This window comes from Aquarana catesbeiana, linkage group LG01 (genome assembly GCF_042186555.1).
Source record: "Aquarana catesbeiana isolate 2022-GZ linkage group LG01, ASM4218655v1, whole genome shotgun sequence".
Classification (NCBI taxonomy): Eukaryota; Metazoa; Chordata; class Amphibia; order Anura; family Ranidae; genus Aquarana; species Aquarana catesbeiana.
Window position 1 is genome coordinate 475,133,175 of NC_133324.1, and position 27,613 is coordinate 475,160,787.

The 27,613-nt window shown below is 42.0% G+C and overlaps 1 protein-coding gene across 3 annotated transcripts in view; it reads right to left on the minus strand.

The window, feature by feature from the left end:
* The window catches only part of SNX30 (sorting nexin family member 30), a 127,129-nt gene that overhangs the window by 6,595 nt on the left and 92,921 nt on the right, over positions 1–27,613 (minus strand). For all 3 annotated transcript variants that reach the window (XM_073591379.1, XM_073591389.1, XM_073591384.1), the window contains exons 4-6: positions 26,239–26,397; positions 24,368–24,563; positions 13,801–14,000 (exon numbers count right to left, since the gene is read on the minus strand). In XM_073591379.1, coding sequence (XP_073447480.1) covers positions 13,801–14,000; positions 24,368–24,563; positions 26,239–26,397 — 555 coding nt within the window. The remainder of the gene's footprint in view (positions 1–13,800; positions 14,001–24,367; positions 24,564–26,238; positions 26,398–27,613) is intronic.

Here is a 27,613-nt window from a genome sequence, read left to right on the forward strand (position 1 = left end):
GGTCTTCCAGCTCATTTATTTCCTCTACTTTCTTAAGCCACATCCCGATGGTTGGAGGCTGTGGGGATTTCCATTTAAGAGGAATGCATGCCTTGGCGGCATCAAGGAGATAGCGAATGATTGATTTTTTGTAGATTCTCCCAGGGGCACTAGAGGCATGGAGGAAAAAGGCTGGATTGTCCGGTATCGGGCGCTCCGTGAATTTTTGGGCAATGCATTTGACCTCCTTCCAATAGTGTTAAAGTTTGGGACAAGTCCAAAAAATATGGAGAATGGTGCCCAGTTCTACCTGGCATCTCCAGCAACAATGAGAAGTGACAGGAAAATTTTTTTGCAACCTCACCGGTGTCCTATACCATTTGGTTAAAATGTTAAACTGAACGAGTTACCAAAATCTTGCTCCCACTCGTGGAGGCAGTTTAGGGAGTGGGGTTACGCAGGTGTGATCAGTAGGCTGTAGTTGGGTGAAAGTGTGAGGCATCACTCCAGAATCCGAGTAGTATTCCTCTAAAGTTGTGAGGGGTTTACTGAAGTTACTCAGGGGCGGGAGGGATCTGAGAAAATAAGTGAGTTGAAGAGCCTTCCAAAATCCCAAAACAGAGGGAACCAGCCAGGTTGGCGAGAGCCGAGATCGACAGCCAGCGCCCCTCAATCAAGAAGCGAGAGGCCTGCGAACGTCCAGACCTTGTCAAGTTCCGAAAGATTGGATCCTGGTATCCCAGGGAGAGAGGAGTTTGCGTAAGCAAAGACGAACAAGGTTTTGCGGTCTGGCCAATAGGGATGGTTTTTCACTTCACTCGGCAGAGAGACATAGCACCAAGGTGCTTTACAGAGGGGTATGGCACTTTGAGCTTGCTCTATCCGAACCCATAATTTGAAGTCACCATGCCTATTCCAATCAAGGAGTCTACTTAGATGTACAGCCTGGTAGTATATGCGTATGTCTGGCACCACCAGTCCCCCATATTACTTAGGTAGTGTGAGCTGACTTTGTTTCAATCATGGGCATTTATGGGCCCATATAAATGCAAAAAATATACCTTGGATCCGTTTGAAATAGCTAGAATAGGATATAGATTGATAGAGCTTGTAGTAGATATAGGAACTTAGGAAGGATACTCATTTTGAGAATGTTGCAGCGACCAAACCACTAGTGGAGTCCGGAGGTCCATTTGTCCAGAAGAGCTCTGACTTTTTTCAGTAGTGGGGAAAGTTTAATTAAAATATCTTGGAATTGTTGGAAGGGATAAGCGTGCCTACGTATGTCAGCATCGTGCTATTCCATTTTAATTTAAAGTTGCTCTGGAGTTGAGAGAGTTGGCTGCGGGAGGTTAATTCCCATTCCTTCTGATTTGGTAAAATTGGATTTGGAGATTGGAGAGGGCTCCATATCTCTCAAATTCCTTAATCAGATTCGGGAGCGAGATCAAGTGGTTTGTAAGGGAAAATATCATGTAGTCAGCGTAGGCCGAGACCTTTTGTTGGGCATCTCTAACCGTTATGCCAGTGACAGGGCTAAGAGCAGGGGTGACAGTGGGCATCCCTGTCGCGTTCCATTTGTAATTTTAAAAGGTTCCGACAGGACTCCATTGTCTCGAACTTGAGCTGAGGAGTGAGAGTAAATTGTGGAAATCCACTGGAGCATATTGGTGCCAAAGCCAGCATCATATAAAACTAAAAGCATGAAGCCCCAATTCACCCTGTCAAAGGCCTTTTCCGCGTCGTTACTAAGGAACATACATTGGTTAGGGGATTTGTTGGCTACATGTAGTAAATTTAGGACCTTGGTGGCATTGTCTCTAGCTTCCCGGGTGGGGACGAAGCCTACTTGATCTAAATGGACTAGGTTAGGAAGATGGTGTTGAATCCTATTTGCCAAGATTTTCTTGAAGAGTTTGAGGTCTAGATTGTGCAACGAGATCGGCCGATAGCTCCCACAGGAAGTTGGGTCTTTGTCCTCCTTAGGGATCACTGATATATGGGCCAGTAAAGTGTCTACAGCAAATGATGTGGTAGAGCCTATTGCGTTAAACAGTTTGATCATGAATGGGGCAAGGGAAGGTAGTAAGGCCTTATAATACTGGATAGTAAAGCCGTCTGGGCCTGGCGCCTTCCCTGGTTTAGTGGCCCCTATGGCTCCCTGGATTTCCTCTATGGTCATGGGGTCTTCCAAGACTTCCCTGTCCACACTCGATAGTTTGGGCATGTGGGAGGAAGACAGGTAAGAATTTATGTGTTCCTGTGGTGGGGACAAAGTTTTCAGGTTGTATAAAGGAGTTATAAAATTTCTGGAACTCCCGTGCTACATTGTGAAGCACTGTACCTTTGGGTCCATGTGGCGCATCAGATAAGGTACATATGTCGCCATCTACTGTTCTCTCAGGAATCTTGCTAGCATCCTGCCACATTTATTTCCAGACTCGTACAATATTTTCCGACAGATCTGCAGTGACGCTTTGGCTTTAAATTGCAGGAGATCTGTAATTTGTGTACGACGGGTGAGGAGTTCTCTCTCTAGGGAAGGAAACGGTGCATGTTTATGATGGGCTTCTAAGGCCTTCAAGTCCTCCAACAACGACGTTACTGTTTAGTACGTTGTCGTTTGCGCCTTGACCCATGCTTGATAAGCACACCGCAAATGACCGGTTTGTGTGCCTCCCAAACAATACCGGGGTCACAGTCTGATGTGTCGTTAGTTCTGAAGTAAAAACAGAGTTCCTTAATGACATCTGCAAGCCCTTCATTGTCTTGCAGGTGGCTTTCATCTTGGACTTGGATGTCATGGAGTCAGTGAGCGTAGGATAGGAACACCAGGGAATGATCGGACCATGTAAAGGAGCCTATGGTGGAGGCGTGTACTGCATGTAATTGAGCGTGAAGCACAAAAAGTAGTCAATGCGCGAGTATACCTTGTGGGGCAGAGAATAGAAAGTGAAATCCCTTTCTGTGGGATGTAAAAGGCGCCGCACATCAATTAGTTGGCTCTTATACTAAGAATGGGCAATGCGTTTACGAGAGCCTGGGGAGATGGAGGACATGCCTGAGGAGGTATCCTCAATTGGGATCAAAGGGACGTTCAGGTCTCCACCCACAATCAATTGCCCCTCGGCAAAATCCGTTAAGCCAGCTAGCGTTTTACTTAGGAAGACATCTTGGTGTTCATTAGGGACATAGAGATTTGCCAGGGTTACCTTGACACCGCCATACCATACCTTTTAAAAACAGGAAGAGACATCTAGGGTCCGTAATGGACTCTAGACAGGACCACGGCACTCTGCTTGAAAAAAGAATAAAGAACAGATTCCCCCCTGCGACTTTGCCGTCGGATTGGTGAAATGGTAAACCATCAGGAAGGACCGATTCTTGAATATGGGTAATTTGTAGTCTTTAAAATGGGTCTCCTGTACAGAAGCTACATCTGATTTAAGACTATGTAAGTCGTGCAGAAGCATCTGTCTTTTCTCTGGAACATTAAGTCCCTTAGTGTTGAGCGAAAACTTTGATAACCTACATGGGTAGGGATGGGATGGGGTAAAAAAGAAAAGAAAGGGGAAAGAGGGGGAGAGTAGATAGAATAGAAAAAGCTAGGAAAAGGAAAAGTAAGAAATATATTAGGGATATTAATGATTTTAAAACCGATCAAGCGTTCAAATGGCAAAGCCAGCTTGGGCAAATGGACCCAATCTCCACCTTCTCTACACCTGAAAAAACTGTCAGAGTTCATCCACAACATGCCACAATATACAAAATAGACCCCATCAAGAGCCAAGAGAAAGAAATAGAGTAGAAACCCCAAGACACTCAAGACATGCTGAGAGACATGGGAATCAGAATCATCACAGCCCTTATCGCGCTGATAGAAGACCCCCACATTATGAACGAACCCCACAAAATAGATGGAAGAAACCACATTGGAAAAATAATAGGAAGCCTAATAATGGACATAATAATTGGCATAGACCACCCTATGACCAGAGAGACAATAGGGGACAACCATACGATCAGAGAGACAACAGGGGTGCACCTTATGAACAAAGAGAATAAGGGACCACCGCATGAATCTCATGGACAACAGGGAAGAAGCCCTGTATCTTGATACGAACATGGATATGGTGAAAGAAGAGGCCCACCACTACAGGGCCCCTACCGTCCATATGAACACAGCCCAGCACCAACATATAATTATTACGCCTCCTCAGGAATCAACGCGAAGAAGACAGACACGATGGACACCACCACTCCGATACAGACTACAATAGGTCTTTTTTAGGGAGAGGCAGAGAAAACTATCCAGAGAGGGATATAGATGTAACAAGAAATACGAGAAGAGGTCCAGAAAGAAGAGAGGATGCAGATCAGGGAAGAGACAACAAAAGAAAAAGAATAAAAGGACAGGGCATTTTTAATCTTAACTGCCAATCACTGACACAAGAAGAAATTGGAGTATTAGACAAAGGGATAAAGTATGCACCCACAAAGAATTTGGACAAATTCCAAACATATATAGGCATTCCAAAATATATCAGAAAGCTGAACATCAAGAAATATATTGTCAGCAATCCGTCCGAACCCAAAATTCCAATAGAAAATGAACAAATTGTACATAGTACATTAAGAAACAAATCCATTTTCAATCCCCCAACTAAGGTCAACAAACATATCGAGGTGTTCAAGAGAGTGGTCCTACAAGAATTGAAGGATTTCAAGATTAAGAAAAAGGAAGAACCAAAAGTACATAAAGAGCGGCATTCACAAACTTATTAAGAGGAAAGATTTGGTTATTCGACCAGCAGACAAAGGGGGCGGGATTGCGATCCTAGCCAAAGAACGATATACCGAAAGTATGAATCAACTACTACAGGATGAAAGCACAGTCGACTATTGGACAATCCTATGTTTAAGTGCAGGAAAGCACTTGAACAAATAATTCACCTAGGCCTAAAGAGGAGCATACTCAACAAAAATTCCTAACACCAGAATCATGTTGCACACCGATTATATATTTGTAACTGAAGAATACTACTCAGGAAGGCCCTGGCTATCATATGACGGCATCGCAGAACGGCCGCTCTCGCAGGGGCACACAGCACGGCATTCTCGGCCGCGCCATGTTGCTAGGACATGGCGCGACCCCGATCTCTGTAAAGAGCCGCATCCGCCACTGCCCACAAGTGCCACCAATCAGTGCCCATTAGTGAAGCCAGTTCGTGCTGACTATCAGTCCCGCCTATCAGTGCTGCCCATCAGTGTCGCCCAGTGCCACCCATCAATGCCCATCAGTATAGCCTATCCGTGCCGCCTATTAGTGCCCACCAGTGCCGCCTCATCAATGCCCACCAGTTCAGCCTATCAGTGCCCATCAGTACACATCAGTGAAGGAGAAAAATTGCTTAATTACGAAATTTAGTGACAGAAACTAAGTAAAAACACTTTTTTTTTTCAAATTTTTTTTTTTTTTTTTTTAGTAAGAAATAAAAAAAAAAAAAAAAAAAAACAGCAGTGATTAAATACCACCAAAAGAAAGCTCTATTTGTGTGAAGAAAATGATAAAAATTTCATCTGGGTACAGTGTAGCATGACCGCACAATTGTCATTCAAAGTGCAACAGCGCTGAAAGCTGAAAAATGGCCTAGGCAGGAAGGGGGTGTAAGTGCCCTGTAGGCAAGTGGTTAAATGATGCTCAGTTGGTACTAAGTGTGCCAAAAAAATATCTCCCACACCATTACACCACCACCTCCAGCCTGAACCGTTGATACAAGCCAGGATAGATTCATGCTTTCATGTTGTTTATGCCCAATTCTGACCCTACCATTAGAAAGTCACAGCTGAAATTTCCAATCTTCAATTGTCCAATTTTGATTAACCTGTACAAATTGTAGCCTCAGTTAGCTGACAGGAGCGGCACCCAGTGTGGTCTTCTGCTGCCGTAGCCCATCTGCTTCGATGTGTTGTGCATTCAGAGGTTGTAGAGTTGCACGATTCTGGCCAAAATGAGAATCATGATTTTTTTGCTTAGAATAAAAAGATCATGATTCTCTCGCGATTCTCGCGGCGTAAAATCTTTCACATTATAAAAAAAAAAAATTGGGCTAACTTTACTGGTTAGCTTTGTTTTTTTTAATTCATTAAAGTGTAATTTTTTCCCCAAAAATTGCATTTGAACTACTGCTGCGCAAATACAGTGTGACATAAAATATTGCAACAACCACCATTTTATTCTCTAGGGTCTCTACGAAAAAAAAATAAAAAAACGAATATATATATATATATATATATATATATATATATATATATATATATATATATATATATATATATATATATATAAATATATATAAATGTTTGGGGGTTCCAAGTAATTTTCTAGCAATAAAAAAAAAAAAATGATTTTAAAATGAAACAAATGTCAGAAAAAGGTTTAGTGTTTAAGTGGTTAAACTTCCCTCATTTTCACACCAACCTGTATTCCTTTGATGTAAAGGACAAATTGTTACAATGTTTATACTTAAGTTCCACTGCTAAAGAATGTTGTGATTCTTGGCAGACTGCCCGTTTTTTTTTTTTTTCCCCTTTCTTTTGACAGCTGTCGGCTTTAGCAGAGCAGAGAGAATGCATAGAAAGAATCAGGAAATACTTTTTTCAAGGTCGCAACGAGGAAAAAATTGTGATAATGATTCTTAATGATTAATCGTGCAGCTTATTGTTTCTTGTCAATTCGAGATAAATTGGAGAAGTTACCATTGTCATATAGATTGATGCCTTTACTTTATTATTTAATCAAATAAAAATTCCTTAATATAATGTCTTGATACATATTATGAGTGTGATCCCTAAATGTGTTTCTTCTGGGTCTTTGCTGCAGGTGTTGCCTCCTCCCCGTCCGCTCGTGCGGCCGGGTGGTTTTTGGGGGGGGGCAATTTTTAGTGTGACCTTTTGTAAGCCACATCGTTGGATTTTGCTCTGGTGCCAGTGGCTGTGCCGGTGGAGGCGTTATAGGACCCCTTGGGGAAAGTGAGCAGGCATTTTGATTTTAAAAGGGGACTCTCGTAAAGGAAGCTTTTCGCTCTCAGGACACACATCATTGGGTAACTATGTTATATGGAATATGGTACATTATCCTTATTATACGTAATTAAGTTCTCATATGTGTATCCCTGTTGTATATTTCTTAAACAGACTGACCTCTGAAGAAGACCTTGGACATATAGGTTGAAACGCGTCGGGTCTATTTTTCTGATATTGACAATATTTGTACAATGTCGTTATGAAAATATGTCTGTAAAATGCGTGTCTGACTCTATTAGACTTGTAAACACTCTATATCAGAGCTCATGTTTTTAACCTGTGTGTTAAATTATTTTTTGTACAATAAAATATAATCCCTTTTATACAACATTGGTTTAATATCTTAATCCTGCTGCCTAAAAACCCCACCTGGGGAAATCCCTTTTCCTATTTTCGTTTCCAGCATAAGGGGTGAGCAGCACTCCTTTCTTCCTCCCTTAAGTGTGTCTCTGTTTTGCTAAGTTACCATTGTCTAGACATTTCTTAGAGAAGAATCATACAGTGTCACAATTAAGATACATGGTTATAGATGGAGTGCCCATTAATAGACGAGGGGGTAACAGGGAATTAAGAAAAAGGGAAGTGCATTGGATAAATCGTTTAGATACATTGCAGCCCAAAGGGTTAAACACCGACTTTGATTTATGATTTTGATTTTTTTTTTTCCTCTATGACAGTGTTTACTATCTTTGAACTTTCAAATTATTATATATATGCATATATATTTTTTTACATTCTTGTGGTGTCCGTTGTAGATTATTCTAATAATGTTGATTATACATATGTATTTTTAGTGTAGATGAATTGATGAACCATTCTATCAACGATATCTTTGCTTAGTGAGGAATCCAATGCACCCGTTACCGAAAGGCACTCCAGCTATTCAAATGATTAACCTATAACGATAAGGAATGTAGTATTTTTTTATATAGACTAATTGATTCCAGCTTATTCTAATGATTTGATTAATTGTTTATGCTAATGAGCTATATACATATATCGAGTGATATGCATTGCTAGTTGTAGGTATGTGGTTGTGAAGAAGGGCGTTATCCATGTGAGCCCGAAACGTTACCGTCTGTACCTGATTTTTGATGTAATTTTTTCTTCACAAATAAATTTCTCTTGTGCAGCAATCCTATATTATATATTTTTTTCAATAACATTTTTATTTTATTCTGTTACCATAGTTTACATTGCATAGAATACAACGGTTGAGGTGTTAGAGAAACACGATGCATAATAATAAACAAACAAGTACAGGTACGTGCAGTGTTCTCCCCAGCGCGTCGGGGGAGGACTATGGCCCCCAGGTCAGCCCGGTCACCACATCTCCCCAACACCACACACCCGGAGCAAACCTCTGGTATCTAGTAACAAAGACAACATTTGTAATAAAAACTAAAGAAAAGAAAGAGAAGGAAAAGGGAGAGGGAAAAGAACAGGAAAGAAGAAAGGGTTAAAGTCACCTGAGTGAGTCAATGATCCGTTTATAAAGAGTCCTCCCGGAGGCGCCACAGCTCCCAAACTTTATCATGCGCTTCCAGTCTGTCTTGCATCCTGGCCGTCATCCTCTCCATCAGCTCTATATCTTTAATCCTAGCATAAAGTGCTTCAGAAGTAGGGGGGGATTTCTTTTTCCAATTCAGTGCTATGAGGCATCGTGCTGCCGTTAGAATGTGGCGTATTAATTTTTTTTTGGTTTTGGAAAGCTTTAGTGGGGCTAAGCCCAACAGGAAAAATTTAGGGGTCATAGGGAGTGTTTTTCCCAGGAGATTGGTCAGTAACTGTTGGACTTTTCCCCAGTAGGTGACAATTTGAGGGCATTCCCAGTAGATATGGAGGAGGGTACCCCTGGCTCCCAAGCACCTCCAGCATCGATCTGTGCTAGTGGGGTAAATGGCATGAAGTACATCGGGGGTCATGTACCAAAAGAAGATTATTTTGTAAGCGTTTTCCTTGTATAGGGTACAAATTGAGCTTTTCGTTGCCTGGGACCATATCACCTGCCATTGTTCTATGGAGAGTTCCTCCTTCAGGGCTTTCTCCCATTTAACCATATAGAGGTGTTTGCCTTGTGTCTCTGTTGAGTAGGAATTTAAAATTTTGTAGATATCAGAGATCAGTCCCCTCTGTGTCAAACCTGCCATAACCAGGGTTTCAAAGGGGGTTAAGGAGGAAAAACGCAGGTCAGGCGCTATGGTCAGGGCATAGTGGCGGATCTGTAAATAGCTATAAAAGGCTTGGCGTGGTATATCGTGCTTATTTTGAAGTTCAGAGAAGGTTAGTAATCTACGTGTTCTAGGATCTACTATGTTGCCGAAGTGGAACAAGTTTCGGGAGGACCATGGGTAGGACATCTGATGTGTGAGGCTATCCGGTACTTTGGGATTGAATATAAAGGAGGTTAACAGCGATTTTTCAGATGAAAGGCCATGTGGGGAGCGCAATGTTTTCCACGTTTTACGGAGTTGGGACATAGTTCCTAGTAGGCGTTCAGGGGGCACCTCCGCATCCGCACACCAGAGCAAGCTATTTGGGTGGGCCGGGGCTAGCCAGATTTTTTCGATTTCTGTCCATTTATTATAGGACCATTGGGTGGACCACGAGACTATAGCTCTAAGTTGAGTTGCTTGATAGTATTTAATCAGATTCGGTAAGGCAAGGCCACCGTCAGACCGGGCTGCCATAAGGACTGATTGGGGGATTCTGTGCCTTTTATAATTCCAGACAAATTTAAGTAGGTCTGTCTGAAGTTTTCTGAGATGTTTAGATGGGACTGGGATGGGCAGTGTTTGAAATAGATATAGTAATTTTGGGAGGATTGTCATTTTGATGGATGTTATTCGTCCCAGTAGGGAGAGGTGATGTTTTTTCCATCTGAGGAGCATGGATCTAATGGAATGAAACAGGGGGGGGAAGTTTTCCTGGTAGAGTTTTGTGAATGTTGGGGTAATGTGGATTCCCAGATATTTTAAGGATGTAGTTTTCCAGTGATATGGGAAGTTGGTCTGTAGTTGTGCGACCTCCTGTTCTGGGATGTTTATTGGGAGGGCTTCTGATTTGGACGTGTTAATTTTATAGCCCGATAGTGCCCCATATTTATCAAGCTCGGCGTGGAGGTTCGGGAGAGATATTCTAGGTTGTGTCAGGGTCATAATGATATCATCAGCAAACAATGAGATTTTAAACTCCCTACCACGGACTGATATTCCGTGAATATCTGGATTCCCCCGGATATGGGCCGCTAGAGGTTTTACGCATAATGCAAACAGTAGGGGAGAAAGGGGGCACCCCTGTCTTGTACCGTTGTGTATTAAGAGCGGGGCCGAGACGGCAAAGGGAGTTCTGACCTGTGCAGTGGGGTTGGAGTATAGGTGTTGCACCGCTCGTAGGAAGGGACCTTTCATTCCTATGTGCTGTAGGGTTGCGAACAGGAAGGGCCAACCTAAACGATCGAATGCTTTTTCGGCGTCCAAGCTTAGAAGCAGAGACGCCGAATCCTCCCTGTTCGCCACATCCACCAGATCAATTACTTTCCTCGTGTTATCTCCCGCCTGTCTAAGTGGCACGAATCCTACCTGGTCTTTGTGTATGAGGGAGGGGAGAATTACATTTAGGCGGATTGAGAGTATTTTCGTGAAAATTTTTAAGTCGGAATTTAAAAGGGCAATGGGTCGATAGTTGGCACATAATATGGGGTCTTTATCTGGTTTGGGGATTAGGGTGATAAATGATCTTTGCATGTCAGCTGGGATCGGGGTATCCCGAAGAAAGGTGTTAAACAGTCTACTCATATGAGGTAGTAGGAGCGGGAGAAAAGTTTTATAGTATTCATATGGTAGACCGTCGGGGCCTGGCGATTTACGGGATGGTAGTGATTTGATTGTAAGTTCTATTTCCTCTTCTGTAATGGGTGCGTTTAGTGCCTCCAGGTCTGCGGGTTGTAGGTGGGGGACACCACTTTGTTCTAGATAATGTTGTAGTCTAAGTGAGAGCTCTGGGGTGAGAGGATTTTTTGGGATGTCTGGGTTGTTGTAGAGGTCAGTGTAAAAGTCTGCAAAGGCGTGTGCAATATCTTTAGGATGGGACAACAGGGAACCCTTTTTATTTTTAATTTGGTGTGGTGTTGCATTAAGGGTGTTCTCCTGTAACTTTTTTGCCAGCAATGAGTGTGCCTTGTTTCCCCTATCATAATACACCTGCCTTAATCGAAGCAAGGCTTTTTCTACTCGGCCCAATGCAAAGTCCTTTAGTATCGTCCTAAGTTTGATAACCTTCCTGAGAAGGGGTATGGTAGGGGATGTTTGAAGCTGCGTCTCCAGAACCCGTAGTTCCCTCTCAGTTCGGAGTTTTGTGGCTAATGCATCTTTTTTCATAGCCGATGATAGGGCTATGCATCTACCCCTGATGACCGCCTTATGGGCCTCCCATAGTGTAGCAGGGGAGATGTCAGGGGTATTGTTTTCTTTGAAGTACAATTTCAGGGAAGAGGTTATTTCCGTGGCTGATTGAGGGTGTTGGAGGAGAAAAGTGTTTAGTCGGACCAGGAGATTGGGAGCACCTTGGCTTCTCGAACTAATCCTATATTATATTATATATACACACACACACACACACATACTTATATACACACACACACACTTTAATAGTGGCCCAACAAGCAGTATTACTTACCTTCACCTTGATCCACCACTGTTTTGCTCAGCCACTGAAAGCAAAGATAAATGCCTGGTGCTTAAGCTTATGGTGAATATGTGATTCACACCCCTGCCTTTTGTGTAATAGCACTGGTACTTGGAGAATGGCTGCTCAGGCATCCAGGGCTGAACCAAGCAGTGGATTTACTACACTTACTAAGTGCAGCAGGGGAGAGAGGGAGTGAAGTATGTTTGTTGGTTTGCCCTAATTGTGCATTTGCATAATAACAGGTATCCCCCCCCCCCTCATAACAATGCACCTGCTGTTTGCTGAATGAGAGCTGCTTTATGTCCAGATATATGTGTCAGTTTAGAATCTGGAAGGTGTCCTGATTGGTGGATCCACAGCAAGAGCTGCCTAGTGATACTATTAATTATCTAATGTAGTTTTTACCCAAAAATTTTCTTTAAAATTCCTTGTTTTTCACAGTAGAAATTCAGATCTATGTTCAGGAAAGTTGCTTGTGTGATAAATCATAATTAAACACTAAAGCATATATATATATATATATATATATATATATATATATATATATATATCTGCACTTCTGGCAGCGCTGACTGTTTGACTGCCTATAGTTCCGCTGCCCTCAGTTATGCCGCGTACACACGGTCGGACTTTTCGTCTACAAAAGTCCAACGGACGCCGACGGACTAAAGCTGGCTGGTAATCCGATCGTGTGTGGGCTTCTCCGGACTTTCAGCAGACTTTTTCAGCCTCAAATCCGACGGACTTTAGATTTGAAACATGCTTCAAATCTTTACGTCGTAACTATGACGGACCCCGAAATCCGCTCGTCTGTGTGCTAGTCCGACGGACAAAAACCCATGCTAGGGCAGCTATTGGCTACTGGCTATGAACTTCCTTATTTTAGTCCGGTGTACGTCATCACGTACGAATCCGTCGGACTTTTGTGTGGTCGTGTGTAGGCAAGTCCGTTCGTTAGAAAGTCTGCTGCAAGTCCGCCGAAAGTCCGCCGGAAGTCTGTCGGACAGGCTGTCGGACTTTTGTAGACGAAAAGTCCGACCGTGTGTACGCGGCATTACTCCTGCGAAAGGAGGAAGTGAGGAGAGCGGTGCTGAAAGCCTGAGACAGCGCTCGAGCCGACAGGAGCCAGGTAAGTGTTATGAGACTGGAGGGTTAAGACAGAAAGTGGGGTGTTTTTTTACTTAATGCGCATAACGCATGGAGGTAAAAAAAAAAAAAAAAAACACACCTTTTAGACTTTAGAACCTACCTTAAGATTACAAAAGCTGGCAATGTCCAGGTGTAGCAGGGCATCTCCCAGCTAGAAGGTGGTATTGTTTGTTGGAAAGTGGGTTGGTTTGGTGAAGTGCCTGACTGGAGTACAGCTTAAATGCCTGCGACAGAGGCTTCAGATTTAGTGAGACCAATGCAGTATTCTTTTTAGTGGTGCACTGAAATTTTGACCACCGAAAATAGGGTTTTCAGCATTATGCTGAAATAAAGAAAAAGTGCCGATAATGGCTGACGAAAATGCCCACGAATTTGCAGCAATTTTACCTTGCTTATGGTGTGTTTTTAATAGGTCATGTGACAAAAAAATGCATCAAAAACGCAACACAGATGCATTTTTGATGCATTCTTGCTGTGTTTTCAATGCATTTTAATGGGGAGGTGGGTTTTGTGCGGTTTGCCAAATCTGTACCAAAAATGCAGCAAGCAGGATTTTTAACACCGCTTCAAAAATGTGCCGATAATGGCCGACAAATTCATATTCATTTAAATTCATGATATTGTTTAACAAGCCAAATATAGTACAATTATTTATAAAAAAAAAAAAATATATATTTTTTTTAAAACTTTGGCTTCGGCCAAGTGCATCCTGAATTTTCGGTACCAAAATTGTGCACCGCTTATTCTTTTTGTTGCTTTGCTTCAAGCCATTTTCCATTACCATTGACTGTGCATAGAAAGCTAAAGCAAACAAGGCCCGTGTAAACATGATATAAACTAAATGTTTAATATAGCAAATCTATATGCAGTAGATTTGTTGTAAACAGGAAAAATCACCTTCATAGATTCAGAGTAAAGGATATACTCTCTGAGTACGGGCAGGAAGTCTTCAGTCATGTCCTCCGTCAGCTCTTCTAGTGCTGTGCTGCAGTTCCCAATACAAGCAGACACTCCCTCTAGTGGCTCGCTTAGCTCTCCTTCCAGGGCACTCCAGGTAGAATAGACTGGACCATACTCCCGAAGCTCCACTAGATATTCTGACAGACAACAGAATCAATTTTAGTCAAGAACAAAATTTACACGTTTGGAGCAATAATAAACAGCAACAAATATGAATTCTGTATTTTGAACATTCAGCAGATATATTATACTAGGATATGCAGTGCCTTGAAAAAGTTTTCATACCCCCTGAAATTTTTCGACATTTTGTCATGTTACATTCAAAAGTGTAAATATAAATATATTTTATTGGGATTTTATGTGATAGACCAATACAAAGTGGCACATGATTGTGAATTGGAAGGAAAATGATAAATAGTTTTCAAAATATTTTACAAATAAATATGTGAAAAGTGTGGCGTACACTTGTATTTAGCCCCCCTGAGTCAATACTTTGTAGAACCACCTTTCACTGCAATTACAGCTGCAGATCTTTTTGGGTTTGTCTCTACCAGCTTTGCACATCTAGATGAGTGAAAATTTTGCCCATTCTTCTTTGCAAAATAGCTCAAGCCCTGTCAGATTGGATGGAGAGCGTCTGTGAACAGCAATTTTCAAGTCTTGCCACAGATTCTCAATTGGATTTAGGTCTGGACTTTGACTGGGCCATTCTATGAATGGCCATGAATATGCTTTGATCTAAACCATTCCATTGTAGCTCTGGCTGTATGTTTAGGGTTGTTGTCCTGCTGGAAGGTAAACCTCCACCCCAGCCTCAAGCCTTTTGCAGACTCTAACAGGTTTTCTTCTAAGATTGAAGTATTTGGCTCCATCCATCTTCCCCATCAACTCTGACCAGCTTCCATGTCCCTGTTGAAGAAAAGCATCCCCACAACATGATGCTGTCACCACCATGTTTCACGGTGGGGATGGTGTGTTCAGAGTGATGTACAGTGTTAGTTTTCCGCCACACATCGCATTTTGCTTTTAGGCCAAAAAAAATGATTTTTAATACAGCTTACCTGTAAAATCCTTTTCTTGGAGTACATCACGGGACACGGAGCACCATAATAAATGACTATCTGGGTTATATGCTACCTTTAGGTGATTAGACACTGGCAACCAATAGTAAGAAGGTTCCTCCGATATAACCCCTCCCATACAGGAAGTACCTTTAGTTTTGTAGCAAGCAATGAAGATCCCAGAAAAGAAGGGAGGGACCTCTGTGTCCCGTGATGTACTCCAAGAAAAGGATTTTATAGGTAAGCTGTATTAAAAATCCATTTTTCTTTATCGTACATCACGGGACACAGAGCACCATAATAATGACTATCTGGGATGTCATAAAGCAATGCATTTGAGGGGAGGGAACATAGTATTCCTAGATCCCCTTTAGGCCCAGGATTTATAAAGCCGCTTGCAGCACGCTATGGCCAAAAATAGTCTCCTTTTGAGATCTAACGTCCAGCTGGTAAAACCTGGTGAACGTATGAACTGAAGACCAAGCGGCCGCTTTGCAAACCTGAGCCATAGACACCTGTTGGCGCACTGCCCATGATGTACTAACTCCTCTAGTAGAGTGAGCTTTGAAATATTGAGTTGGAACCCTGCGTTTCAACTCATAAGCCTGGATAATGAGTTGGCGAATCCACCTAGAGATAGTTGAACTAATTGCTGCCTGTCCCCTCTTAGGACCCTCTGGCAGGACAAAAAGGGAGCCAGTCTTCCGAAAAGGAGCTGACATGCTTAAGTAAACCTTGACTGCTCTCACCACATCCAGTGAGTGTTGACTTTTCCTCTTTAGACTTAGGATTGAGAAAAAAGGAAGATAAATTGATATCCTGATTCAAATGAAAATTGGAAACCACCTTAGGTAAAAAATCTGGACGGGGGCGCATCACCACCTTGTCCTGATGTAAAAATAGAAAAGGTTTTTCACAAAAAAGGGCGGCCAATTCTGACACCCTTCTAGCTGAAGTCATGGCCACTAAAAAAACAAAACAATTTCCTAGTCAATAGAATTAAAGGAATATGCCTAATTGGTTCAAAGGGTTGAACCTGTAGAGCTGATAGCACCAAGTTCAAGTCCCAGGGGCATAAGGGTGGCTTAACCGGCGGCCTTAAGTGCAGTTCCACCTTGACAAAGGTTCGCACTAAAGAATGAGATGCAATTGGCCTCTGGAAAAAAACTGATAAGGCTGAAATTTGTTCTTTAATGGTCCCTAAAGATAAGTTTAAATCAATTCCTGTTTGAAGAAAGGCAAGGACCCTCCCAATCGTATACTTCGAGGGTGCCATCTTCTCCTCTCGCACCAGGAAATGTACAATTTCCAGACCCTATGGTAAATACTTCTAGAAACTGGATTTCTAGCATTTATCAGAGTGGATAAGACTGAACCTCTGATACCACGGTCTTTCAGTACCCTGGTCTCAATAGCCATGCCATCAAATTCAGCGACCATAAAGAAGGATGGTATGTGGGACCTTGAGACAACAGGTCTGGACGTTATGGGAGGCACAACAGGCCCTTCACCGCCATCCTCACAATCTCTGAGTACCAGGACCTCCTGGGCCACCAGAATCACTGTTTTCTGCTCCTCCTGTTTTCTGCGTAACAGGTGCAGCAGCATTTGGATCGGAGGAAAAGCATAAATTAGGGAATACCGATCCCAGGGAATCACCAATGCATCCGTTCCGACGGCGAGCGGATCCCTGGTCCTGGATACAAACCTGTCCACCTTGGCATTGAATCTGGATGCCAGAAGATCCACATCTGGCATCCCCCAGTGCTGGCAGGTTTGAAAGAAAACTTCAGGGTGAAGGGACCACTCCTCCGGTAACAGTTGCTGACGACTTAGGTAGTCTGCCTGCCAATTGTCCACCCCTGGAATAAAGACTGCTGACAGAAACAGCACATGTCTCTCTGCCCAAGTTAATATGTGATTCACTTCTCTTTGGGCCGCCCGGCTCCGGGTGCCCCCTTGGTGGTTGATGTATGCCACCACCGTGGAGTTGTCGGACTGGATTCGGACAGGAAAACCCTGCAGTTTGGACGTCCAAAATAGGAGAGCCAAGCGAGCTGCCCGAATTTCCAGCAGATTGATGGGCAAGGTCTTCTCTACTTGGGACCATAATCCCTGGATGGAAGCCTCTTCCAGGACCGCACTCCAGACGACTGGCGTCCGTAGTTACTACCTTCCGTGTTACAGGTGGAAAGGATTTTCCCCCCTTCAAGTTGGTCCCGTTTTACCTGTAGGGATAGAGACATAGGATGATCCAAGGTTTGCACTGACTTGTCTCAAGCCTCCAGGATAGTAATCTGGAACATCCTGGAGTGAAACTGCGCATAGCGAACTGCGCTGAAAGATGACACCATCTTGCCCAACAGCCTCATGCACAGTCGAATTGAAGGACTTTCTACCCCTTTGACCTCTCGAACCAGCTCCACTATGGAGCTGACCTTTAAGGGAGGTAAAATTACCCTTTCTTGGGTTGTGTCCAAGATCAGGCCCAGATATGTCAAGACCTGAGCTGGATGAAGGGCCAATTTGTCCATATTTAGAATCCAGCCTAAGAACCTCAGGAAACGAACCGTAGTTGTAACGTTTTCTACTAAGGTGGAGTAAGCTTGGTCCCTTAACAGAAGGTCGTCCAGATATCCTACCACCGAGATTTTTGGGACCTTAGGAATGCCAACACTGGAGCCAAAACCTTTGTGAAGACCCGAGGGGCCGTGGCTAGACCAAATGGAAGTGCCACAAACTGTAAATGATACCCTTCTACTGCGAAGAGCAGGAATCTTTGATGTGGACCGAAAATCGGTACATGCAGGTATGCGTCTTTGATGTCTATGGACGCTAAAAAATCTCCTTTTCTCAAGGATGGGATTACTGAACGAACAGACTCCATACGGAAGGTTCAGATGTTTAGAAAAGAATTGAGGGATTTAAGGTCCAGGATGGGCCTTACTTCTCCGTTCGGCTTTGGCACTGTAAATAGGTTCGAGTAGAACTCCTTGAATCTTTCTTTGTGCGGAACCTCGATAATTACCTTCTGCCTTTCCAGCTGTTCTAAAGCCAGGAACAGGCCCTTCTTTTAGCCTGGGTCTGATGGGACTCTGGATACCAAAAACCGAGTTGGGGGAAAATCCCGGAACTCTATTTTGTAACCTTGAGTTATAGTGGAAATGACCCACCTGTCCTGAACCAATTTCCTCCAAGCATCTGCGAACCTCCGCAGTCTGCCCCCCACCTGCAAGAGTGGGGGATGCCCCTTCACAAGGAAGACTTGGAATTGGTTTTGGCTGGTTTCTGGGTCCAGGGTCTTTTTTGACCCTGAGGCTTCTTAAAAGTAGGTGGCTGAGGCCATCGATACCTCTTGGGAGAAGAGGCACTTGGCCCAGGAGTGTTGGGAATCTTAAAGGAAGGCTGCTTATTCCTTCTTTTAACCGGAAGCAAGGAATGTTTTCCTCCTGAGATCTATTGGATATATTTATCCAGATCTTGCTCAAATAGACGCTCACTGTGAAAAAGGAAAAGCCGCGAGTAGCCTCTTGCATGGCGTCTCGGCTGACCAGTTCTTCAACCACAATACTCTGCGCATATGGATTGAGAGTAGCGCAAAACGAGACATCTGCTGGATCGAGTCCTTTAATGCGTCTACCGCAAAACATAAAGATATTTGGGGGGCACACCCTAAAAGATGCATTAAAGATGGTGCAGCCATAAAACCATACAGTAGAAGAAAATATTACAGCGCACACATGCAAAAAAGACATTTACCTCCAGCAAGGCTAGTTTAAAACACCTGAACATTTTCAAAAAAACATTATACAAAAATATGGGGATTTGGTCACACCATAAAAGTGTCGCAGTAAGTGTGCTTAGCACCATATAGCAATATGGTGTGACCAAATCCCCATATTTTTTGATAATGTTTTTTTGAAAATGTTCAGGTGTTTTAAACTAGCCTTGCTGGAGGTAAATGTCTTTTTTGCATGTGTGCGCTGTAATATTTTCTTCTACTGTATGGTCTTATGGCTGCACCATCTTTAATGCATCTAACATATCCTGTTAGCAACAATAGTAGTATTTTTAGGCCTCCCAGAGAGAGTACTCACCGGTCCTCGTTGCAGGGCCTGATACAGGCCCAATCTTCCCCCATCACGGCGGGTAGCGCCACAGAGGACCTTCAAGGACCGGGTCCACACCCTTGGACCTGTAAAACACCCTTCTGGTTCCCTTGGGCAAGTGAAGACCAGGAATACCATATAACAAGGGTCCAGCACCATAAAGGACACATTACAGGCAAAACCTCGTTCGTGAATCGAGGCTCGGGTACCATCCACTTTAGCTTTTCATGCCATCTGAATGGATCCGATTATAACATCCTCACTGGGACATCATTGAAGAAATTTGAAGAGCTTCCACAGCCATGACCATCACCTTCAAGACACTGGCCAAAAACTAAAGGTACTTCCTGCATGGGAGGGGTTATATGGGAGGAACCTTCTTCTATTGGTTGCCAGTGTCCAATCACCTAAAGGTAGCATATAACCCAGATAGTCATTATTATGGCGCTCTGTGTCCCGTGATGTACGATAAAGAAAGTTACATTTTGGTCTCATCTGACCAGAGCACCTTCTTCCACATGGCTTCTCGCAAACAGGACACTTTATGGCTTTCTTTCAACAATTGCTTTCTTTTTGCCACTTTTCCATAAGGGCCAGATTTGTGGAGTGCACGACTAGTTGTCCTGTGGACAGATGCTCCCTGAGCTGTGAATCTCTGCAGCTCCTCTAGAGTTACCATGGGCCTCCTAGCTGACCTGTCTGGTGTGTTCCTTGGCCTTCATGATGCGGTTTGTTCACTAAGGTTGTCTAACAAACCTCTGAGGGCTTCACAGAACAGCTGTATTTATACTGAGATTAAATTACACACAGGTGGACTCTTACTAATTAGGTGACTTCTGAAGGCAATTGGTTCCACTAGATTTTAGTTAGGGGTATAGGGGTAAAAAGGGGCTGAATATAAATGTACACCATACTTTTCAGATATTTATTTGCAAAAACTTTTGAAAAACATTTTATAAAATTTTCCTTTCGCAACATGTGCCACTTTGTGTTGGTATATCACATAAAATCCCAATAAAATACATTTACGTTTTTGGTTGTAACATGACAAATGTGGAAGATTTCAAGGGGTATGAATACTTTTTCAAGACACTAACTGTCCTATGAAACCGACATGCTATATTAATTTGTGAAAGCAATTGTAAATTAGCCTAGATTGTATCTGAACGAGATTTGTTACTCAAAACACATCACACTTCTGTGAAAGAAGAATATATTAAAGTTGTTTGCTTTTAACAGAAGCACATGAAAATGTTTTTTTTCCTTTTAGTGAAAAAATGTCTGTCAATCAGACGTTTAGTAACAGCTTTTAAAAACTGATAAACACTTGTTTAAATGTTTTTTTTTTCTTTGATACAGTACTCACTGCTTTTCTAGCCTGTGATTATTTCTGCCTTTGTACTTTTTAATTCATTATTTTTTTTTTTCAATTCCATGCTGTGTTTCCTTGCTTTCATACAGAAACTGAGAAATGAACAAATGAAATAAATGATAACAACACATTTGCTCATACATCAAATTCTAGAATAGGTAGCTCTTCTCAGCTCTAGGGATGTATTCATTCGGTGTTGTGTTTTGGTGGTTGTGGGTAGCTTTGGTAGGGTTTAGCTGCCACCACAATCCATGAGCTCTAGATTTTGCTACACAGTAGCCTATAAAAGAGTGATCTGTTGCACCCTAATCTGGAAGCTCTGCAATGTCATCGCTAACAGAGGGAATTTCCATGAGTTCTATTGATTATTCTTGAACAAAGAACACAGCTAAAGCTTTAACAGTTCTACCTTGTCTCCTGAAACAACAGATCATCACAATTGTTATCTAAGGTTTGCTGATGCCCACAAGCCATGCTGAGAGTCTCCAACTGGGTTTTTACCATAATAAACAATTGAAAACATTTTTAAAACAGAAATGTATGATAAATTAGTCATAGATTGCCAGATCGTTATTGATATTTTTGTCAGGTACATCATCTGTATACCTATATGTATAATAAAATGTGGATACCTCTAGGTAACAACATTGTACACTGACAGTGTGAGGCCTTGCCATGGTGAAAACATTGGATAAAAAAAAACACAGGATTCTCAAAGTTGTAGCTTGAGAAGCTCCAGAGTGTTTGTGAGCGGAGAAAGAAGCGTTTTCAGCATTCTCTGGGTTTTGGAATCCAAGATCGGGCCTGAAGTTTGAAGGTTCCACAGTGCCTTGGGTGGGAAGGAACCTTCAATCCTGTGTCTGGGTCTTGCTGGATGCCTGCAGCCTGCGTGATTACACTGGTGTGCAGTGTCATTATAAGCCAAACCTGAGGATAGCTCTAGCCAGATGGTCTCAGCCAGGGGTCGGGTTAGGTCAGGTGTGCCCCAGTACAGGAGTCAGTTACTGACAACAGTCTGGACATATTATGGATCCTTTGGCCCCTGGCCCTGTGTTTGGACATTTTCTGGGCCACAGAGAATCACTCTTGCCCGTTAGCTCTCTTTTTGGTTGGACCCTGTGGGCTCCCAGATTCCCACAACTCCAAGGACAGACGTTGGTTGGCGGCTGACATGCATAAAGTCTTTTGGTTTTACTTTCTCACCTCCCTTTTTTCAATTTTTTCAGTTACATCTGCTCCTGATTAAGTAAATTAATATTCACTAGACATATTGAGATTCAAAATATAACCCAGTCATTCATTGGTTTGACAAGTTCTTTGAAGTGTCACCTTTGGAAATTGTAACTCACAGTGTCACTACTTTTTGCAAAATTGTTTGACAGAAGTAAACCAACTGTTGTGTTTTATTTTATCTGTCTGTATGTGGATATTGAATAAAATAAGATTTTATATATATATTTCTGTTTTAGCGTGCCTTGATGACGTTCAGTGAGCATTGTTCTTTGTGCGTATTTTGTAGTACAGGGGATGGAGGCAAGTTTCTCTATGCACCAGACCATATTGACTAAATTGTGATGGCTCCATTAGTTTTCCTTTTTAGGCTTTCTTTCTTCTATTTTCATCTGGTGTTCCAGCCAGTAAGTTGGCTGTTTTTCAACAAAATAAGGTCTTCAGCAGAATGTATCAATTATAGTAATGAGACAAACCATTTACCACTGATAGGGGTGCTTACAATGATCGGCTTTTATGTAAAACCTTTATCCCAAAAGAAAAATAAACGACTGCTGTAACTGCTTATGCAGCTGGAGTTTGGCTTCACTTTGTCAGTGTATCTAAATTTGCTAGTACATCCAACACTCCCCTTCCCCTAGACTGACAATGCTGTTGTTCAAAGGTGACCCCGTTTTCTTTCATCCAGAGTGGGGGCACTCCAATAAGGAGGTGTGTTACTGGCCAGATCACTGGGTGAAAATAGAGGGAAAAAAGCCAAAAGAAAACAAATGCAGCCAACACATCCAACGATTGGTAAGCTGCAATAGATTACATTTTTTGATTTTGGGTTTAATAGCCTTTAATAAGATCTCAGGTAATCCAAAGTTAAGGTTGTTGCTCAACTGCCATGAGCTTTCCTCTAAGCAACTAGGTAAGGATCTGAAATGGAAGCTACTTTATGCCTATAAACCAATGGGAGGCTATAAACAGGCTACAAAATGCTTGCAGCTAGTGATTTCTACTGCTCATAATGACGTCAATAAATTGCATTTGAGGGGGAAATGTGGATGTTAAGGTAAGATCTAAAAGAGCAAAGAAAACATTAGGAGAGAACAGCACGTATCTGTGCCAGAACGACAAAGGCAAACCTTGCATGACTTCAAAGGATCTACAGAAAGATTTGGTTGACACAGGAGTGGTGTTGCATCACAGAATTGCTTGCATAAACATGATCTGCATGGAACAGTCATCAGGAGGAAGTATTACCTGCAATATCATCACAAATGTCAACATCTGAGGTTTGCAAAAGAGCAACAGCAGGGACCTTGTGAAAACAAATGCTGTGCACTGATTGAAGTGCGTCTAACTAAGCCTAAAACTGTTCTGACCCCTTTCTAACTCCTATTCTAACTATCCTGTAAAGTGAAGATGCTCATACCTACCTATTCTAAAGGTTGCTCCAGTCCAGTCACATGATCTCCCCAGTGGCCAGCTTCAGGGGAGAGGAGAGATCACCAACAAGGGCTGCAGAGCCTGGTTAGTAACACCGATAGACTCAAGCATAGTACACACAAGCCGAATGTCTGGCTGTCAGGTTTTTTTTTTTCGTTCAACCTGCTGGTTTGTACTAGGCTTTACTATGGGCATCCATGGTCAGCTGTCCCTCCTCTCCCCTGAAGCCATCACTAGGAGCTGATCGTGTGACCGGAGCGCCCTCAGAATATAAGCATAAGTAGCTTCCTCTTACAGGGTAGTTAAAATAAGAATTTAGTGGGAGCAGGTTTCAGCTTAGTTAGATTAATCCTGAACTTTCACTTTGGCCACAACCATAAATGACAAGCTGTGATCTTTGAAAGGCAGTGTTCCTAAATATGGACTTACTAGAGTGTACAATCTTTTGCACATATCACAATTACCTTTTCTGTTCCTATGTTTTCTTTAGGCAATATGTTGTTTTGAAATTTAACAGTTTCCTTCAGTAATTTAATACTCTTCACCCACACAATTAACTTAAATAATTTATGTCCCCTAGAGTGCCCAAACTGTAGCAAGCAACTGTATATTAAAGTAAATATATACATTTTTACCAATACAAACTTGTCTCTAAACTCAAGTTAAGTGGCATCATGAATGCTGCTGCCAGACTCATCCACCTTAAAAACCACTCTGTCTCCGCTACCCCTCTCTGCCAATCCCTCCATTGGCTGCCACTCAACCAACAAATTAAATTCAAAATACGAACAATAACTTACAAAGGCATTCACAACGGCATTTACAACTTGGCCCCCAGCTACATCACTAAAATTGCAACCAAAATCATTCTCTTCGTTCCTCCCAAGACCTCCTGTTCTCTAGTTCCCTTGTCACCTTCTCCCATGCTCACCTCCAGGATATTTCCTGAGCCTCTCCAATCCTATGGAATCTCCCACACTATCCACATTTAGGTGATACGCTGAAGAGAAACGTTTTCAGGGAACGCGTATCCTGCCTCCACCTAACAACTGTACTTTTAATTTTCTTCATCAGCTCATCCCCCAGAGTTATTACTTTTTGTATCACTTGACTCTCCCCTTTAGATTGTAAGCTCTAAACAAGCAGGGCCCTCTGATTCCTCCTGTATTGAATTTTATTGAAACTGTACAGTCTGCCCTTTAAGGTGTGCAAAATTTTTTAAAATGGTTCCAGAGGGGCAGTGAAAGAACAGCATTTACAAAAGCATTAAACATTTTTACATACAGTGCAGAACATACCTACTTCCTCTTTGATAATGCGTTGTGCTATCCTGTCAATAGTTCCAAGTTTTAATGCAAAGGTGTCCAAATACTCTCCTATGGCTGAAAATTCCAAAGGGCGATTTCGGAGCTTGTATCCACTTGTTACATATCGCACAGACTCTCCCATCTTTGAAAGCAAAGTGGCCCCCTGTTTTTTGTGACTGTTCAGATCCTACATGTAAAACACAAGTAGATTAGTTCATCATTTCAGATTAAAATAACAGTTGACTGTTCCTATTCCAGCAACTAAGTAAAGCTGGGACTGGGTGCACAAGTTAGGAATATCCTAATAAATCACAAAACAAACAAGGGGATGTTTATCTAAAGAACTGGGCAGGAACGTGCAAAATTATCCCTTTGTGTACTTGTAGACAATTGCTGATCCAGACCTGATGATTAATTGACAAGCCTAAAAATTGGGCAGTCTCCCATATAACTGCTTAGGTCGGGGTAAGGAACCTCGGCCATCCAGCTGTCCTTGAACAGCTCTTTGGTCTTGGCCATGGTGGAGAGATTGGAATCTGGTTGCTATTGTGGACAGATATCTTTTATACAGGTAACAAGCTGAGATTAGGAGCACTCCCTTTAAGAGAGTGCTCTTAATCTCAGCTCGGTACCTGAATAGAAGACACCTGGGAGCCAGAAATCTTGCTGATTGATAGGGGATCAAAATACTTATTTCACTTATTAAAATGCAAATCAATTTATAAAACTTTCTTGAAATTTGTTTTTCTGGATATTTTTGTTGTTATTCTGTCTCACTGTTAAAATAAACCTACCATTAAAATTATGGAATTATCTTTTGTCAGTGGGCAAACATACAAAATCAGCAGGGGGTCAAATATGTTTTCCCCTCACTGTACTAGTAGGGGAATACCCAATACATTTGATAAAGTGTGGGGTAGGTGGACAAATAGTGTATCTACAGTGTCTGACTAAGTTGGTTTGTTATAATGACTCCTGGTATTCACCATATTGTATATCTGTAGAGTTTGCCATTGATATTTTGGGGCTATGTATAATGCATTCCTTAAACAGAGTTGGGTACTTCTGTACTATCCCCAGGGACTGTTGTTTATTTCAATAGACCCGTAGACTGTTACCTGAATTGGTTACCTCAAAGTAAAAAGTTTATAAAACGTTAATTTTGGGTTAAAATGTAGTGGAATTAGTGTTATCACAGCTGTATATTGGCCTTGGAGTTATAGTATTGCCCTTGTGCTGAGGTCTTGTTTCTAATGTGTTAGGCTGTTCTTAAATTGTGTTTGTGTTTTCTTTTTTTTTTTTTTTGTATGGCTATGAAAACTTTTCTAAAAATTTTCCAAAAAAAAAGAAAAAAAAAAAAAGACCAAAAAGGGATCTGTCATGGAGCAAAACATCTGTTTTGACTTTCCTGAACATTTGCTGCTTACTAGTTCTGACAGGGAAGCCAAACTTCTAGTACTTTTGTTGTGTACTTTTGGACAGATTGGAATGTGCAATAACCTGTTGGGGAGATTTCCTCTCATCTACTGTCCCCATGAAGTCCTGACACACTTGGTGTTGCTTGCACAGGAAGTAATGGGGCAGCAATCAAAACCATAACAAAGGTTCCTACTATTTCCTCATGCTATCCAAATAAAAAAATAAACAAAATAGGAAACACAGTGGCTTAGTGGATAGCACTTGTGCTTTGCAGCACTGGGGTCCCTGCTTCGTATCGGCATAAAATGACGTCACTATAATAAGCACAAATTTTGTTTACTGGAATTCAGAACATTTTGATAACAGCCAAAAAAGCATAAGGGAAAAGCTCAGAAGAGGGTAGTCCTCAGAACTAAATACAGAGTCATCTACTGAATGCCAACCTTGGATGTGAGAAAAACATGGAAGTGCTCATTGAAGGAGAGAACTGGGTGGTCTGCAATCCTCTTAAGAAACTTGTCCAAAGCTCTTCTTCTGGTCTCCACAAATTCTTCAGAAAAACGGTCAACTACGCCTTTGACTACAAATTTCTCTGGAAGAGGCTGAAATGAAGACAGGAAGCCATAAATGAGTGTAGCAATACACATACAGCTCATAATATGAGCAGTGCAAACAAAGAGAAAGACATGATGCCAGTTTACAAGTTACTAAGTAAAGGAAACCTGTAATGAGAAATAATTAGAAATAAATTTAGACTGCGAATGTTAAAGCGATTGTAAACGATCACCTTGTAAAACAATCCATTCAGTTTAAGGCCTCATGCACACTGGATGTTTTTACAGCTGCTGTTTTTGGCTTCAGGCATTTTTTATCTGCAGCCAATAGACTCTCCAGCATGTTATCCTATGTGTCCATGCACACATAGGCTTTTATCAGCGTTTTTTTGGCAGGGGCGTTTTCTGGCTGGAAAAAAACTCAAACTAGTTTTCCAGTAGTAAAAACCATGAGCCATAAAGCTTTTGTGGGAGTATAAGTTTGCAAAAAAAAAAAAAAAAAAAAAAACGCAAATGCTAAAAAAAGTTAATGCAAAAATGCTGCAAAACGCAGCATTCTATAGCTAAAGCTACTATAACTAGTAGTGTGCATGAGGCCTAAAATAGAAATGAAAGGCAAAACATTTGTTTATAGATATAAAAAAACAAAAACAAAAAAACCCACGATAAATACCTTTTTTACCTTTTTATAAGTGATCACACTCCCTCTGTTTTCAGCTGCATAAGAGCTAAAGGGAGGAGAAACAGCAGTACACTGATCTCCTCAGCAAAAAGCTGTGCAGGAAGTAGGGGAGGCTGTTAGGACAAGTCTGATCATTGGAGGAGAGCAGGCTGAGTTCCCAGCATAGCTAGAAAACTGACCACGCTGTGTTCTCCTGCTTAGTGTGGTCAGTTTTTAATAGGAAAGCAGAGAGACTGTCAGGAACACCAGGGAATTCACACAAAAGGGAGCAATACAGAGAGAACAGGATAATTTCTCATACCAGTACATGGTACAGAAGACACATATCAGTAATATATAAAATGTTGGTTTAGATATTCTTTGATTTCATCCCTGAAAATATAATCATCTGGCCGTCATGTTGGTCCAGCCCAACTCAAAGCAAAAAATAGAAACAGTCCCGCTTTCCTTTCTTTTCTTTTCTTCAGGCATTTTCCCTTTATTTTTACCTGGCGATCCTGTCCATGATGACCCTAGGCGATCCTGTCCTAGGGTGACAATGCTGACTCACTGTACTATATCTATGAAGAAGCAGGTTTTTCA